This window comes from Taudactylus pleione, unplaced genomic scaffold, assembly GCF_031769625.1.
Source record: "Taudactylus pleione unplaced genomic scaffold, aTauple2 ptg000040l, whole genome shotgun sequence".
NCBI lineage: Eukaryota > Metazoa > Chordata > Amphibia > Anura > Myobatrachidae > Taudactylus > Taudactylus pleione.
In genome coordinates this window covers 6,418,436-6,435,754 of record NW_028284442.1, presented here as the reverse complement: position 1 = coordinate 6,435,754, position 17,319 = coordinate 6,418,436, and the positions used below count along the sequence as shown (strand labels likewise).

Here is a 17,319-nt window from a genome sequence, read left to right as displayed (position 1 = left end):
GTAAAAGGTCTGGAGTTGATTCTAGGTGTGACATTTGCATTTGGAATCAGTTGCTGTCGACTCACAATCTGAGATCCAAAGAGCTGTCACTATCAGTGAAGCAAGCCATCATTAGGCTGAAAAATCAAAACAAACCCATCAGAGAGATAGCAAAAACATTAGGTGTGGCCAAATCAACTGTTTGGAACATTCTTAAAAAGAAAGAATGCACCGTAGAGCTCAGCAACACCAAAAGACCCGGAAGACCATGGAAAACAACTGTGGTGGATGACAGAAGAATTATTTCTTTGGTGAAGAAAAACCCCTTCACAACAGTTGGCCAAATCAAGAACACTCTCCAGGAGGTAGGTGTATATGTGTCAAAGTCAACAATCAAGAGAAGACTTCACAAGAGTGAATATAGAGGGTTCACCACAAGATGTAAACCATTGGTGAGCCACAAAAACAGGAAGACCAGATTAGAGTTTGCCAAACAGCATCTAAAAAAGCCATTACAGTTCTGGAACAACATCCTATGGACAGATGAGACAAAGATCAACTTGTACCAGAGTGATGGGAAGAGAAGAGAAGGAAAGGAACTGCTCATGATCCAAAACATACCACCTCATCAGTGAAGCATGGTGGTGGTAGTGTCATGGCGTGGACATGTATGGCTGCCGATGGAACTGGTTCCCTTGTATTTATTGATGATGTGATTGCTGACAAAAGCAGCAGAATGAATTCTGAAGTGTTTCGGGCAATATTATATGCTCATATTCAGTCAAATGCTTCAGAACTCATTGGACGGCGCTTCACAGTGCAGATGGACAATGACCCGAAGCATACTGCAAAAGCAACCAAAGAGTTTTTAAGGCTAAAAAGTGGAATGTTATGCAATGGCCAAGTCAATCCCCTGACCTGAATCCGATTGAGCATGCATTTCACTTGATGAAGACTAAACTGAAAGGAAAATGCCCCAAGAACAAGCATTAACTGAAGACATTTGCAGTAGAGACCTGGCAGAGCATCACCAGGGATGAAACCCAGCCTCTGGTGATGTCTATGCGTTCCAGACTTTAGGCTGTAGTTGCCTGCAAAGGATTTGCAACAAAGTATTAAAAAGTGAAAGTTAGATTTAGGATTGTTTAGTTTGTCCCATTACTTTTGGCCCCTTAAAAGTGGGAGGCACGTATAGAAACCGTTGTAATTCCTACACCGTTCACCTGATTTGGATGTAATTACCCTCAAATTAAATCTGAAAGTCTGCAGTTAAAGCACATCTTGTTTGTTTCATTTCAAAGCCATTGTGGTGGTGAATAGAGGCCAAAATATGAAAATTCTGTCAATGTCCCAATATTTATGCACCTGACTGCGTGTGTGTGTGTGTGTATGTATGTATATATATATATATATATATATATATATATATATATATATTGTGATAGGATCACTGGTAAAGTGGTCTGTGGCAGGTATATTTGTCCCAGATTCCTGTCTTATGTGTTTTAAACCCCCAGGAGAAAGGCTGCAGTGTAGCAGGCTTGTGTTTCGGCTTTTTGAAAAGCCGGTTTGGGACCTGGGGGTTGTGGGTGAGAGGAGAGGGAGGGCTCCACCCACGGCCGCTCCAGGTTTTGGGCCTTGCAGCCTGGTAACAGGCTTGTGAGGGTTTCCACCTGAGAGTGGCCAATATAAGCCTCGTGTGTTTAGGGCTGAGTGTCTCACCTGGGAGAGCAGGCAGGGAGTTTGCTCAGAGAGACTTGAAAACCTAACTGTGAGTGTTGTGCTGTGCCTTTGTTGCTGGTGAGGGCATTAGGCCCTGCCAGGTTCTGGTAGTGAGGGAACCACCTGTGAAGTTAGTGCCCCGACAGGGCTAGGATTTATGTTTATGTTTTCTTTATGTTTTTCTGACATTGTACAATAAAGACTGGCGCCGACCAGCTTGTACTCGCATCCAGACTGGTGTGCTGCTTCCCCGCCGCTGTGTGTGTGTGTGTAAGGAAGGAGACCTCTACCCAGGAGAGGGACCCCTAATCTGACTGTGTCATAATATGGTGGAGAATGCGGGCACCCACACACACTGAAGTTGCAGCTAGAGGAAAACTTTCAGTTTAAAAATTAAAGGGACAGACACCCAATTGGTGAGTGTGGAAATAACACTGTGTCCTTGGAGTCCCATAGAGGAGGCGTCAGCCAATGCTCAGAGAGGCAAGGTTCAGCTTCCAACCTACACCCCAGGACAAAATGGAGGACATTATTAAAGCCTTGCTCCAAGCTACAGCAGCTCAGCAGGAGACAAACAAACTTCAGCTGGAATCTACCAGAGCTCAGCAGGAATCCACCAGGGTGCAACTGTTGGCCTTGGAGACAGCCCAGAGGCAACAACAGGTCGCCGTAGAGGAAACCCGCCAGGCCTTAGCGGAAAACAGCCGGGCCTTAGCGGAAAACAGCCAGGCCATAAAAGAGGTGGTACAGCACCTGGTCGCCCAGCCCAGAGATGTTACTACTGGTCCTCCCACCACCACTCACTCCATACGAGCCAGTCACTTCCTCCAAAAGATGACTTCGAGCGATGATGTGGAGGCCTACCTCACCGCATTTGAAAGAACGGCCGAAAGGGAGAGTTGGCCCAAGGAGCAGTGGGCAAGTCTGGTGGCACCTTTTCTGCCAGGGGACACCAGTATATTCTGGTCATAATGGATTATGCTACCAGGTACCCGGAAGCGATCCCGTTGCGCAATACGTCAACCAAGACCATTGCCAGAGAGCTAGTTCATGTCTTTAGCAGGCTGGGTATACCTAAGGAGATACTAACTGACCAGGGTACACCGTTTATGTCAAAAGTCATGAAAGAGTTATGCCGCCTGTTCAAAATCGAACAGTTAAAAACTTCGGTTTATCACCCCCTAAACCGATGAGCTGGTCGAGAGGTTTAACAAGACGTTAAAACACATGCTTAGGATAGTGGTCGACAAGGATGGTAGGGATTGGGATTACTTATTGCCGTATTTATTGTTGGCCATAAGAGAAGTTCCCCAGTCCTCCACCGGGTTTTCACCCTTCAACTTGTTGTATGGGAGACACCCAAGGGGGTTACTAGACATTGCCAAAGAGACATGGGAGGGGCAGTCTAGTCCTTACAAAACGGTGATTGAGTATGTTTCTCAAATGCAGGAGAGAATTGCTGCGGTAGTGCCAATAGTGAGAGAGCACCTGGAACAGGCTCAACAGGCACAGCAGAGGGTATACAACCGCAATGCTCGGTTACGCAGCTTTGCTCCTGGGGACAGAGTGTTAGTATTGGTTCCCACTGTGGAAAATAAACTTTTGGCTAAATGGCAAGGGCCCTTTGAAATCTTAGAAAGAGTGGGGCAGGTCAATTACAAAGTTTACCAGCCGGGGAAAAGAAAGCCGGAACAGATATACCATATAAATCTGTTAAAGCCCTGGAAAGATAGAACGGTACTGTCGGCCGTCCGAGCCCCTCCAGTAAATCCAGGGCCCTTAGTTCCCGAAGTGACAGTGGCAAAAACCCTGTCAGCAATCCAACAACAAGAGGTCAAGGAGTTTCTGATCAGAAATAGGGTGCTGTTCTCTGACGTACCTGGGAAAACCTCGGTCATTAAACATGACATAATCACTGACCCAGGGGTTAAAGTTAATCTAAAGCCCTATAGGTTACCAGAAGCACAAAGAGAGTCGGTGTCGAAAGAAATTAAAAATATGCTAGAGTTAGGGGTTATTGAAGAATCACATAGTGAATGGTCAAGTCCCATTGTGTTGATTCCAAAGCCCGATGGGAGTGTGCGTTTCTGCAATGACTTCCGAAAGTTGAACAGTGTTTCAAAATTCGATGCCTAATCGATGCCAAGAGTGGATGAACTGATTGAGAGACTAGGGACGGCAAGGTATTTAACCACTCTTGACCTAACCAAAGGGTATTGGCAAGTACCGTTAACCGAGAGCGCCAAACAAAAGACAGCTTTTTCAGCGCCAGAGGGCTTGTTTCAGTACAAGATGTTGCCCTTCGGGCTACATGGGGCACCTGCTACCTTCCAAAGAATGATGGACATGATTCTAAGGCCCCATAGACGGTATGCGGCTGCTTATCTGGATGACGTGGTCATTCATAGTCCTGATTGGCAGTCTCACTTACCCAGGGTACAAGCAGTGTTGGACTCCATCTATAAGGCAGGTTTGACAGCCAACCCAAAAAAGTGTTGTCTAGGCATGGAGGAAGTAAAATATCTGGGATACACCATTGGCAGAGGCCTGATAAAGCCTCAGCTCAATAAAGTTGATGCCATACAAAACTGGCCACGGCCTCTGAATAAGAAGCAGGTGAGAGCCTTCTTGGGAATTACGGGGTACTACAGGAGCTTTATACCCAACTTTGCCACCATGGCAGTCCCACTGACTGACCTGACCAAAGGCAAACAAAAAGTCATGGTAGAATGGAGTCCTGAGGCAGAGAAAGCTTTTCAGGAGTTGAAAGTAGTGTTGTGTTCCCAACCAGTCCTGATGACTCCTAATTTTGAAAGGGAATTCATAGTACAAACCGATGCATCAGAAGTAGATATAGGAGCGGTCCTGTCCCAGAACAAGGAGGGTGAGGAACACCCTATTTTCTATCTTAGCAGAAAGTTGAATGTACATGAGAGAAACTATGCCACAGTGGAGAAGGAGGCGTTGGCCATAAAGTGGGCGTTAGAGGCTCTCGGGTACTACTTGGTTGGAAGAAAGTTCAAATTGATCACTGACCATGCCCCTTTGAAGTGGATGTCCGAAAATAAGGACAGTAATGCGAGAATTACGAGATGGTTCTTGGCGTTACAAACTTTTAAACTTGCAGTGGAACACAGGCCAGGAAGCCAGCTGGCCAATGCAGACGCGTTGTCACGCGTTCATTGTTTGGGGGCTTCAGTTGTTCCGCCCCACAGGTCGAAACAAAGGGGGGGATATGTGATAGGATCACTGGTAAAGTGGTCTGTGGCAGGTATATTTGTCCCAGATTCCTGTCTTATGTGTTTTAAACCCCCAGGAGAAAGTCTGCAGTGTAGCAGGCTTGTGTTTCGGCTTTTTGAAAAGCCGGTTTGGGACCTGGGGGTTGTGGGTGAGAGGAGAGGGAGGGCTCCACCCACGGCCGCTCCAGGTTTGGGCCTTGCAGCCTGGTAACAGGCTTGTGAGGGTTTCCACCTGAGAGTGGCCAATATAAGCCTTGTGTGTTTAGGGCTGAGTGTCTCACCTGGGAGAGCAGGCAGGGAGTTTGCTCAGAGACACTTGAAAACCTAACTGTGAGTGTTGTGCTGTGCCTTTGTTGCTGGTGAGGGCATTAGGCCCTGCCAGGTTCTGGTAGTGAGGGAACCACCTGTGAATTTAGTGCCCCGACAGGGCTAGGATTTATGTTTATGTTTTCTTTATGTTTTTCTGACATTGTACAATAAAGACTGGCGCCGACCAGCTTGTACTCTCATCCAGACTGGTGTGCTGCTTCCCCGCTGCTGTGTGTGTGTAAGGAAGGAGACCTCTACCCAGGAGAGGGACCCCTAATCTGACTGTGTCACAATATATATATATATATATATATATATATATATATATATATATATATATATGTATATATATATATATATATAAAAAACCATAATTTACATAAAACCTAATTACTGTTAAGGATTAAACTTTTGTGTAGCCTACTAAATAAAATTTAGGTACATTATGGAATAGAACTTAAAACAGAAGATAGTCTCATGCATTGGGGCATTACAGAATCTTGGGCACTTTATCTGTTCTAACTTTGGTGAAATAAAAATGGTGTTTTACAAGAAACAGTTAACCATTCATACACCCACACAGTACCAGTAAGCGCTCAGCTTGGGTTACAGTAGCCTACAAGTGATGACACATACGTGCTTTTATGTACGCCTGGAATGCTGTTCATGTATTTAAGTCCTGCACTGCTGTGTGAAATGATGAATAAAACTTGATTTGTCACAATATATGTATTGTTAGACTTTGAATTTTCACTGCATGTTATAATTGGATGCTATTTGTAACTACTGTTATTGCTTATAAAATGTATTAGATTTTGTGGGGGTGTGCATTTCTATACCCTTTTATTATGATGAGATTTAATTTCTCTCACTCATTTCATTTACCACTGCAGTCTGGTGTGCATACCAAATGCAATCTGCATTTAAGACATTGATCCTGATTCAGAGTAGTATAGAAACCCCATGGTTTGCGTGCTCCTCCGATGTTAGTAGATCGTCTCATGTGCAGAATCTGTACTGCTCATGTCTACTGCCGGATCTCTCGCAGTTCCCCAGAGCCATAGCCTGTTTGACATAGTAGGCCTGATGCTGAGTCGGAGGGAAATCGAGCTTACATATATGTGTCCGTATAATGCACGCAGGAAAATCAATTGCATATATTTGCTGTATGCCGTGCTCTCGCCCCCTATTCATAGGGCCGGCGCTACCACTAGGCAAGCTTAGGCAGCTACCTAGGGGCACCGGCCACTAGAGGATGCTTTTGAGTCCACCTAACTACGGAGGGTGCGGTTGCCATGGGGCCCGACGGCTTAAGGGGCCAGCTGACCCAGCGATCGCACCCCCTGCACTTTCCATTTGCCGGGCTCCTCCTCCGCCCCCCGGCGCCAGTGGCAGCCGGAGGACGGAGCTCACTCCTGTGCTTCGGCTTCCGGGTCCCGCAGTGCACTGTGACGTTACTCCCATAGTTCCGAGGAGCAGGCGCCGGGGACGGACGGCAGCAGGCACTGAAGCTGGGTTTAACGTTTTTTTTTTTTTTTTTTTCATGTGTATGTGTGTGCACGGGGGGGGGGGGGCTTACTACAGGGGCCTTACTGCTGGGGGCACTCTTGGGAGCACTACTACTGGGGGCACTTCAAGGGGCATTACTACTGGGGCACTGCAGGGAGCATTACTATTGGCGGCGTTGCAAGGGCATTACTACTGGGGGGCACTGCAGGGAGCATTACTCCTGGGGGCACTACAAGGGCATTACTACTGGGGGCACTACAGGGGCATTACTACTGGGGCACTACAAGGGCATTACTACTGGGGGCACTGCATGGAGCATTACTATTGGGGGCACTACAAGAGCAATACTACTGGGGGCACTGCAGGGAGCATTACTACTGGGGATACTGCAGGGAGCATTACTACTGGGGGCACTACAACGGCATTACAACTGGGGGCACTACAGGGGCCCTTACTACTGGGGGAACTGCAGGGGGAATCATCCCTTTAATTGAGGTCATGTGAATATTAGGGCGCTGTGTATGTGTCTGTGAGCTGGGCGGAGGGTTTGGGAGAAAACGGGTGGCATTGTGAACCTTTGCCTAGGACGCCCTGAAACCTTGCACCGGCCCTGCCTATTCATATGCTTGGTATGCTACTAGTCGTCATAAGTGTTCACTTACAGCAGCCTATATTTGGTGCCAATATCCAACTCTGCATTATCCGCAGATACATTGGCATGCCCTCACTTAACTTGCCTACATAAGAACGCCCCATTACACCCAGTTATGCCCCTTCAGTTACAAGCAGATTGCTTATGAATCTGCATCAACCGTAGCTCAGTATACTTTGTTCCGTTGCATGCACAGAGTGAAAACCGCTAGACACAACCCACAAACAGATGTGCATTTACCTTTGCATCAGCCCCTAAGTTTTTTTGAATAGCTTATTGGGGCATGGGGCCTGATTCAGATATGGTACCAATGTTGATATTTACGCAGTGGAACGATTAGCTGTAATGCGCACGTGCGGCGGTTGTAGTGAGTGGCGGCAAAAATGAGACATTTTTGGGGCTTGTACCTGCCTACATCTGTGATCTTTTTTTTTTTAATTCTTTATTTTGAAAATTTATATAGGAGTAACATAGAAAAAAACACAGATATAGTGAACAATATACATGAGCCATTTTTTCAATAAAATATATAACAATAAGCATATGGGGGGGGAACAGGACTATAAAGAGAAACAAAATATAAAAAATGCCAATTGCTGGGCAAAAAGTATTATAAGGTAGAAAGAAAAACGTGCCATTTGGATAACAGGAGAGGAGAATATTTAGTTTAGTTTGCATAGAGAAATCTGATTGGGGGGAGCAGATTCAACCACTTCACATTAATCAAATATGGGTAGTGAGCGCAGGGAGCAGAGGCAGCGAAGCGTTGTCGTATGAGAGCCATGGAGCCCATACTTGAGAAAACATATGGCCTCTATTATGAAGATAGTAGGTAATAATTTCCATTTCCGCTATATGCCGGATTTGTGATTTTAGGGCAGAGAGGGTTGGTGGAAGTGGGTTTTTCCAGTTACGAGCAATCAAGCTTCTAGCAGCAACTAAGATGTGGGACAACAATTTAACAGAGCGGGTGCTGAGATGGGTCTTTTGGAATCGGGTCTCCAAGGACATTATTCAGAAGAGCATGAACTGAGGTCCAAAAGGGTTCAAGAGCCGGGCAGGTCCACCAAATATGGGTTAGGGTACCTCGGAGGCCGCAGTTTTGAAAAGATAGAGCCATTTGGGGAGAATATTCATTTTCACTGCGATGATCCTGCCCAGCCAAGCCGTTTCCAAGAGATCAGATCCATTTGTAATTTCGTAAAAAGCTGGGGAAAATTTTCCTGATATAGAAGATCATAACGGGATGTCAGGAAGACCCCAAGATATTTAATTTTCCTATGTTGCCACTTAAAACTGTATGAGGATTTAAGGGGCTCAGCATCCTGGTGGGGGATATGGAGGGGCATGGATTCAGATTTTGAAAAATGTATTTTATATCCGGAGAGCACACCATTATGGTCTAATAACTTGTAAAGGTTGGGTAAAGATATCCGGGGTTGGATAAGGTAAGTAGAATGTCGTCGGCAAAGAGGGCGATTTTGGGAGACGAGTTCCCAACCTGCACTACATGAATGTTAGGGTTTAGTCGGATGAGGGAGCCCAGAGGTTCTACTACTAGGGCGAATATCAAAGGGGACAGAGGGCAGCCCTGCTTGGTGCCATTTGAGATAAGTAAACGGTTGGAGAGGATTCTGTTGATGGAAACAGTAGTGGAGTAGAGGGCGATGACACCAGTCAGGAAGTCTCCCGGTATCCCAAACGATCGTAGGGTTTGGGACATGAAGGTCCAGGAGATTCTATCGAATGCTTTTTCAGCATCAAGAGAAAGGACAACAGCTGGGGATCTTCTAGAATTTATGATATGTATTAAGTCTATGGTTCTACGGATATTATCCCGAACATGATGACCCGGCACAAACCCGACTTGATCATAATGGACCAAGGAGGGAAGGAACTGGTTAAGTCTATTGGCTAGAATTTTTGCATATATTTTAATATCTAGGTTGAGGAGGGAAATAGGCCTATAACTAGCACAATTATGCGGGTCCTTACCCTCCTTAGGCACCACGACAATTCTGGCTTCTAGCATATCCGTAGGAAAGGAGCCCCCCTGTAGAACGGTATTAAAAAGAGAGTGCAGGTGGGGAACCAGATGTCCCACAAATTGTTTATAGTATGCAGTTGTAAAGCCGTCAGGCCCAGGGGACTTGCCGGACTTCTGTTGTTTAATGGAAATTATGATTTCCTATTCTGAGATCTCCTTAGCCAAAACTTGGAGTGCTTTGTGAGACAGCTGAGGAAGATTGGCAGTGGAAAGAAATTCTTGAATTGCCGTTTCAGTGGGTGGGACAGAAGTAGGATATGAGGCTGAGTGTAGGGTGTACAAATTACTGTAGAAGCTCTGAAATTCAGAACGAATAGCTGCCGGGTCACGAAGAAGGTGATTATTGGAATTTTTAATCATGAGGATATTTCTATGGGGTTGTGTCTTACGGAGCCAGGAGCCAACATTTTATCAGCCTTATCTATAAAAGGTGTGGCGCAACCATTTTAGATGTTTACCTGTGTGTTGGGGAAAAAAGGAGAGCAAGGGAGTGTCGGACAGCAAGAAGTTCCTGTTGAAGGGAAGGGCTAGGGGACTGTTTTTATTGTGACTCTGGTTGTTGGAGGCGGATGGAGAGGGAGTTAGTACGGGTTAGGAAATCTTTTTTAGCTTTGGAAGCTATACTAATCAGATGTCCCCGTAGAACAGCTTTATGGGCCATCCAGAGAGTGGAGGGAGAAGTGTCTGGGAGTGCATTTAATTGAAAATAATCCGTAAGAAGGGTATTGAGACGGGTGATCGTATCGCGAGAATGAAGGATAGTGTCATTTAAACACCATATTGTTGGACGAGGACGTTTGGTGATACAAGAGAGGTCAGCTGAAACAGGAGCGTGATCAGACCATATGAGAGGATGGACATGAACATCCACAAGTCGTAGGGCTAGGTCATGGCTGAGCAGGATCATGTCTATACGGGAATAGGAGTTGTGCACAGTGGAGAAAAAGGTGTAGTCTCGAGTAAGGGGCTCTCGAACCCGCCAGGAATCATAGAAGAGGTGGGACTTCATCAGATAAAGCAGCGCCTTGGAGTTACGGAGGTCTGTCCTGTTGGAGTTGGTGGCCCCCGAGGTAGATCTATCTAGTGAGAGGTTCAATACTGCATTAAAATCACCAGATACAATAAGGGAGCCCTGCCATTTTCGAGAGAGGAGGGTATCTAGTCTAGTGAAGAAAGCTGTCTGGGCTTGGGTAGGGGCATATATATTAACAATGGTACAGAGAGTATTGTTAAGAGTTCCCACAAGAATAAGGAAGCGGCCCTCTTTATCTTCATAAGAGTCGATCATATCACAGGTGAGGTGGTGAGCAAAAAGGATAGCAATTCCTCGCTTTTTCTGCCTAGAGTCGCAGGCATGAAATGTGGTGGGATAGGATTTAGGCCCTCATTCAGAGCCGTACGCTCTGAGCAGAGCGCACGCTCTGAATGAGGGCCGCCCTCCATAAAAATGGAGCGTCCTCCTGGATGCTCGTATAGCTGTGGGTCACCACCCACAGCCTATACGAGCGTGCAGTTTGATGGCCGCGATAGTCGTGACCATCGCGACCATCGAAACTGCGAACCGGAGCCTGCGGTTGAGGTTTTCAACCGCAAGGCCCGGAGTGATTTTGGCTCTATCAGAGCCAAAATCACTCCCACTGACATCACTAGTGATGTCAGTGGGCCGGCATCTGATGGGAGGCGTTCCCTTGGGAACGCCCCCGTCAGGGAGGCACGCCCACCAAAGGGGGCGTGCTGTCAATCAACATCGACAGCACGCCCCCTTTGATCAGACACAACGAGCGAAGGACTTTCCTTCGCTCGTCGCGTCTGGTGCATGCGCACGACGGAGCTCCCTCCATCGTGCGCATGCTCAGTGCAGACCATCGACCCACTTGCGAGCGGACAGCCGCTTGCGAGTGGGTCTGAATCAGGGCCTTAGAGCGAAGTTCTGGATGGAGATTTCGCAAAAAGTGGGTTTCTTGGAGAAACACTAAATCTCCTTTATATAAATTAAGAGTGGTAAAGAGCTTGCTACGTTTTTGGGAGCTATTGAGGCCCTTCACGTCGAAGGAAAGTACCTTAAGACCCATGCGCGATGGTTGAGAGGAAAGCTAGAAAAGAAGACATTTGAAGATGGGGAGGTAAACAAAAGTGACATGTCGTCAGGCATATAGGAAGGAGGGGATTGTCCTGTTGGAGACAGAAGGGAAACCGGTGAGGGAAGGTAGGTCGGCCAAATGGCACAAGGGTCCAAGGACATGGGTGCTGACAGAGGGGAGGGAAACTACGCACTAATAAAGCACATAGGTCAGCAGATGGGTACAAGATCCTGTGGGGGCGCGGCAGAACTGGGCCGCATCTCCATAGTGATGTCATAGAGAACAGAGAGAAAAAAAAAAGTGTATATATATAATATAGGGCCCTTCCACAAGCCCTAAATGTAGTAAATATACAGGCAGAAGAAAAATGCAATATCGTACAGGTGGAGTATAGGGAAAGAAAGTAAAAGAAACAAACAAAAAAAAAAAAAGGGGGAAGGAGACCACAAAAAGTAGAAAAAAATATAGGTGAGCCAACATTGTGCAAAAAATGGAAAACAATATAAGGAGGGGGACATATAAATGGGAAAGGGAAATACAATAGAAAGCGAAACAGAAACATAAAAAATAAAATAATAAACAAGGAATGGCAATAAATCGAGGGATAAATCATCCCGGAGACAACCAAAATACTAAGTATATACATGGGCTAATACATATAAACAATTCAACAGAGTCTCAATAAGACTGTAATGAGCGACCAGTTAAGATATAAGCATGTATAGCTATATCTTATAATCAGAGCTTCATCAAGACACATAATTACATAAACTTCTGTAAAAATATCAAAAATAGGCTACATGAATTCTAGGTACAAATAGTGAGACTATAATATAAAATATTCATAGTGGGGGACATCCTCACCGATGGAGGGGCCCCGCCATTAGATCACAATAATAATAATGCAACAATAAACCTTTTGGAGGGTCTCAGGTTTCAGGGATCAGAGTGGAAGAGTTGGAAGACGTAGGAACAGTAGACCATTCAGATGGAGGGGGGGGGCGCTGAGTCGGTTGTCGAGACCTTTGGGGGAGGGGGGCCGAGGATGTAGGGACAAGTTCTTCAGATATGCCCAGTGTTGAAAGAAGAGGTTGAGCTTCAAGGAGAACCCAAGCCATATGTAGTTGATTCTGGTGCCATATTAGAATGTGAAAGAGGTAACCCCAGCGGTATCTTATGTAATGGTGGCGAAGCAGGGTGGTAAGAGGCTTCAAGTCCCTGCGTTTAGCAAGAGTCAAAGGGGAAACATCCTGAAAGACCTGGAGAATAGCTTCCCTAACGGAGACCGAAGGGAGCTTGCGAACTTCTCTCATTATAGCCTCCTTGGCTGTAAAGTAATGTATCCATAGAATAACATGTCGAGGTTGAGAAGAAGATTGAGAGTGCGGTTTCAGCACACAATGGGCTCGGTCTAGGAGCAGGTGATCCTCCGGAGTAGAGGGAGAGTGTTGCATGAACAGGTCTTTGAGATAGAGCTCAAGGTAGGGGAGGTCGACGTCTTCAGGAATACCTCTGATGTGGATGTTGTTACGTCGGGCCCTGTTATCTTGGTCTTCTTGGCCGTCTTGAAGCTGAGCAACATCTTGGCATAGCTGTGTGAGGTCGGCGTCGTAAGATTGCTGGAATGTAACCACCTCCTCAACTCTACGTTCTAGTTGGTCTGTTCTGGAACCAATGGCAGAAATTTCTGCTTGGATGATATGAAGAGCCTGAACAGACTTTTTCACATCTTTGAGTTCTTTGAACAGTAAAAGAAAGTCTCTGCGAGTAATGGGAGAGAGGTCATCTTCCGATTCTAAGTTAAAGTGGCCATGAGCCGATTTTGGTGCAGTATCTTTAGCGACAGGCAGTGATTTAGGTTTTGTGAGGTATGGCATAAGGTCTCCTGCAGGGGGTTTCTTCGTTCTAGGCATTATGAATGTGGGTGTATAAAAGGGGGTAAAAGAATGTAACAAACTCCACGTGTACTAATTAGGGGTGGGAGAGGGTGAGGTTTCAGTTGGTACATGTTGTGACAGTAGCTGTCAGGGCGGGGGTGTAAACTGTATATCAATCGATTGGTCTCACCTTGGGTCCCAGCTGTCAATGAGGGTCCGGGGGGTGCAGGAGGGCTGCAGCCCAGTCCAGCGGAAGCTGCGACTGCTCCGCTCCACGGAGCTCCAAAATCGAGGTCGGGGCCTCTGGAAGTGGTGTAAGCCTCAGCCGCTCCAGGGCCGCAAAACACCTCCAAGGTCCGGGCAGACTGGGCAGAGAGGACCAATAGAAGCGGTGGGGTCCAGCCGAATTGAGGGGTTTTAAGGGTAGTCTGAGGAGCTGCAAGGAAGCATGTCTGCTCCTTTCAGCCAGCAAGCCACGCCCCCTACTTCTGTGATCTTAAATATGGCGCCAGCATCTTGGTTCCTGCGGCCATTCTGAGCAACCGTGGAGTTGATGTTTGAATATCGAAGGAACTGTGATCACCGCTGGGTGTTTGTACGCACTTGCTTGGATCTGAATTTGTCTATACATTTTCAGGCGCTGCATGCATTAGCATATTTTCGCATAGCAGCTGTTTACGGGATCTGAGCTGCGACTAGATTAGCGCATGTATCTGAATCAGGCCCATAGTAGTTAGTCTTGAATGAACCAATAAAAATGTTGTTTATTATTAAAGTATCACTAAAACTCATGTAGTAACTAGTCACAGACATAATAATGTAAGGCATTAAAATCTGTTTACATTAATCACTCCATTCATCTACCACCCTTCTTGTAAAAAAATGTTTTTAGATTACACAATAAACGGCAAGCACGTAAATAACCACATGGCTGTCTGTGCAGCATGACCAGCCTTCTCCAGAAAAGAGGGTCAGCTTAGATAAATGGTGAAGGGTGGTAATGGATGCCAGCAGCTGACTCATTTTTACAATAGCTAGTTCATGTCTCCATCTTCCACTATCATTATTCCAACCCTAAAACATCACGGTAGAAGCCTAAAAATACCACTCCCCAAAAGGGTGCTAATATTGGTGGCCGATAATGCTTCTTCCTTAAGGTGCGTACACAGGGTACGATATTTATGAATGATGATTCGTACATATTATTCATTCTTAAGCGGCGAACGACCAACGATGCGCTTTCCCGCATGGACGATAACTATATGGTCGTCCGTACATGCAGGCCAACTTAGGCGATTTCATCAAGATTTGCATGTTCAGAGATGTGGCAAGATGACTTCACTGAAAGATATCTATCAGATATATATCAGTGTGTACACCCAATATAGTTTGTCCTGCACTACATCAAATTCAAGGGAATCGTTCAGCGATATTGTTGGTTATGCAGATTGTACCGTGTGTATGCAGCTTAACAGTAGCCACCCAAACTCCGCTATCACCCCACCAGCTTCAAGTTTATCTTGCTATCAGTTGTCCCCCACATCTTAGTTTGTAAGCTCATTTAGGCTTTATTTTCTGATTTATATTATTGTATTTAATTTGTTGTATGTTCACACATTACATTCATGTTACTTAGCCCCACTATTGTAATTTTTTTTTATAAAATATCCAATGATCTCCCTCTGAAACCAGTAGTGGTTATCAGAAAATTTAATTTACACTAAAACAGACCGAATCTCATCTTAGTGAATTTTGCTAAAAATGGAGCTGAACACTTTACAATAGTTAGCTAATTTTTTCATAAGCTCACCTTTGAAATGCTCTATTGAATGCTAGCAGACCCAAGAATTTTTTGGTCTGGGTTGAATAATTTTTACTTCATTGCACAAATTATAAATTTTTTGACTACAGTATTGTGTATATTAAATATGTCAAATGTAAATTTTAATGCAATATATTTACTTTGTTACAGTTGATGGTAACACCTGGGCACAGGTGATTTCTCTCTACCCCACGTTAGTGGAATGCATTACATGTTCGTCCTCTGAAGTGTGTACAGCTCTCAAAGAAGCTCTAGTTCCGTTTAAGGACTTCATGCATCCACCAGCAGCCAAGGTGCAGAATGGAGAGTCATGACCACTTTGAATGACGGACACAGAATCTACACCTGATGAATGTTTCATCCGAAGTGAAATTATTTTTCCAAAAGGACACATTTCACCTTTTAACTATACTAATGAGATCAGCCATTCATGACAACAAGCTTACACCTCAATAAATGTCCCTGTGCGAGTAGCAGTGTGAGCCTTTCTGAATACACATTGATTGGGTGCAGTAAATTATCATTTTGTTTCAAAACTAAAGGGGTGAGGACTTATCTGACAGTTGTAAATTAACACAAATACTGCTCTTCGGTCAAACTTAAATTTGTGGTTTGATTGCTCCGGAAGTACAGTATGTACTTAATTTTATGCAAAACAATACTATTAACATTCCATATTTTTGTTAGCCTTTGTAAACCAAGAGAACTGTCATATTTGTGTGTAAAATAAATGGTACAGTTCTGTAATAAATTGTCCCATTATTTAAAACAAGATTGGTACTGGCAGTGTTCAAAGCATAATAATAATTTGTAGTGCTTTTGCGATCTTTATATTAACAATTTTTTCGTAAAAACAAAATCTGCCTTTAATTAGTGCATATTGTTATCCTTATATGTGACAAACTAATTCTAAACAAATTCATTTGATTGTATCTTGTTTAAATGCGGTGATTTGTGATATGAATATTAAAAGCACAATGAGCCACTATATTTTTTTTGAAACTCTAAAGAAAAACAAAAAGAAAAAAAAATGAAGGCTGGCATGTAGCAGTGTCCATATTGTGTTTCTCTCTCCATTGTTGTATGAATTATTGTTTTTTTGTGGTGGGGAGGGGGGTTAGGGGGTTAAAGACTGTCAGTCATTTGTTTTGTTTGTAACATTCTAAAATGAAGGTATTCTGACCGTGATTATATCAGAAAAGTTTATGAACCCCATAGAATTATCTTTATTGTATTCATTTGATCTAAAGGACTAATCCTGTTTTTCTTATCAAATGGAGCACAGATTGAGAAGATCGTGCAGCTGAGACTCTGGTGCCATATTTTCTGGGTACGAGATCGCAGATGTTGGCAGATACATGCCTGCTTTTTTGATGCCACTCCATAACTTAATACAAAACAACCTGTTTGTCAATCACTTTCGAATAAATCCTCACTACAACCGTAGTCGCATTTGATCCCAATTCAATTGCTGTGCGTGCGCATTGCAGCTAAGATGCATGCGCTGTCAGGCGATAATCTCTCTAACTGCGTAAATATCTGTATTGCGTATATATCTGAATCGGGCCCATTGTTAGCATCATTGAGGAACAGTCTCCTATCAGTTGCACATTTTCTTTTTAATCAGGTATACTCTCTGTGACCCCTTTATTAAGTATACCTGTTCATTAACGCAAATATCCAATCTGCCAATCATGTGGCAACAACTCTAGGCATGAAAGCATACATACATGGTCTGCAAGTTCAATTGCTGTTCAATTCACTAGAATGAGGAACAAATGTTATCTAAGTGACTTTGACTGTGGAATGTTTGTACTAGACGGGGTAGTTTGAGTACCTCAGAAGCTGCTGATCTGTGGGGTTTTCACACACAACTGTCTCTAAAGTTTATAGAGAATGATGTGCAAAGCAAAAAAAACCATCCAGTGGATGAAAGTTACTGTATGTGGGGGAACAAAAGCCAAGTTAATAAAAAACTTCAGAGAAGAATGGTCTGACTGGTTCAAGCTGACATGAAGCTGACAGTATCTCAACATACATTACAACAGTGGTTATGCAAAAGAGTATTCTGTATGTACAGCA

At 44.6% G+C, this 17,319-nt stretch overlaps 1 protein-coding gene across 2 annotated transcripts in view; it reads left to right on the top strand.

The window, feature by feature from the left end:
• MON2 (MON2 regulator of endosome-to-Golgi trafficking) overlaps positions 1-15,988 on the top strand; it is a 151,013-nt gene extending 135,025 nt beyond the window's left edge. For both annotated transcript variants that reach the window (XM_088454372.1, XM_088454371.1), the window contains one exon: positions 15,388-15,988. In XM_088454372.1, the coding sequence (XP_088310498.1) occupies positions 15,388-15,551 (164 nt within the window). In that variant the 3' untranslated portion in view covers positions 15,552-15,988. The remainder of the gene's footprint in view (positions 1-15,387) is intronic.
• Positions 15,989-17,319: the final 1,331 nt, after the last annotated feature.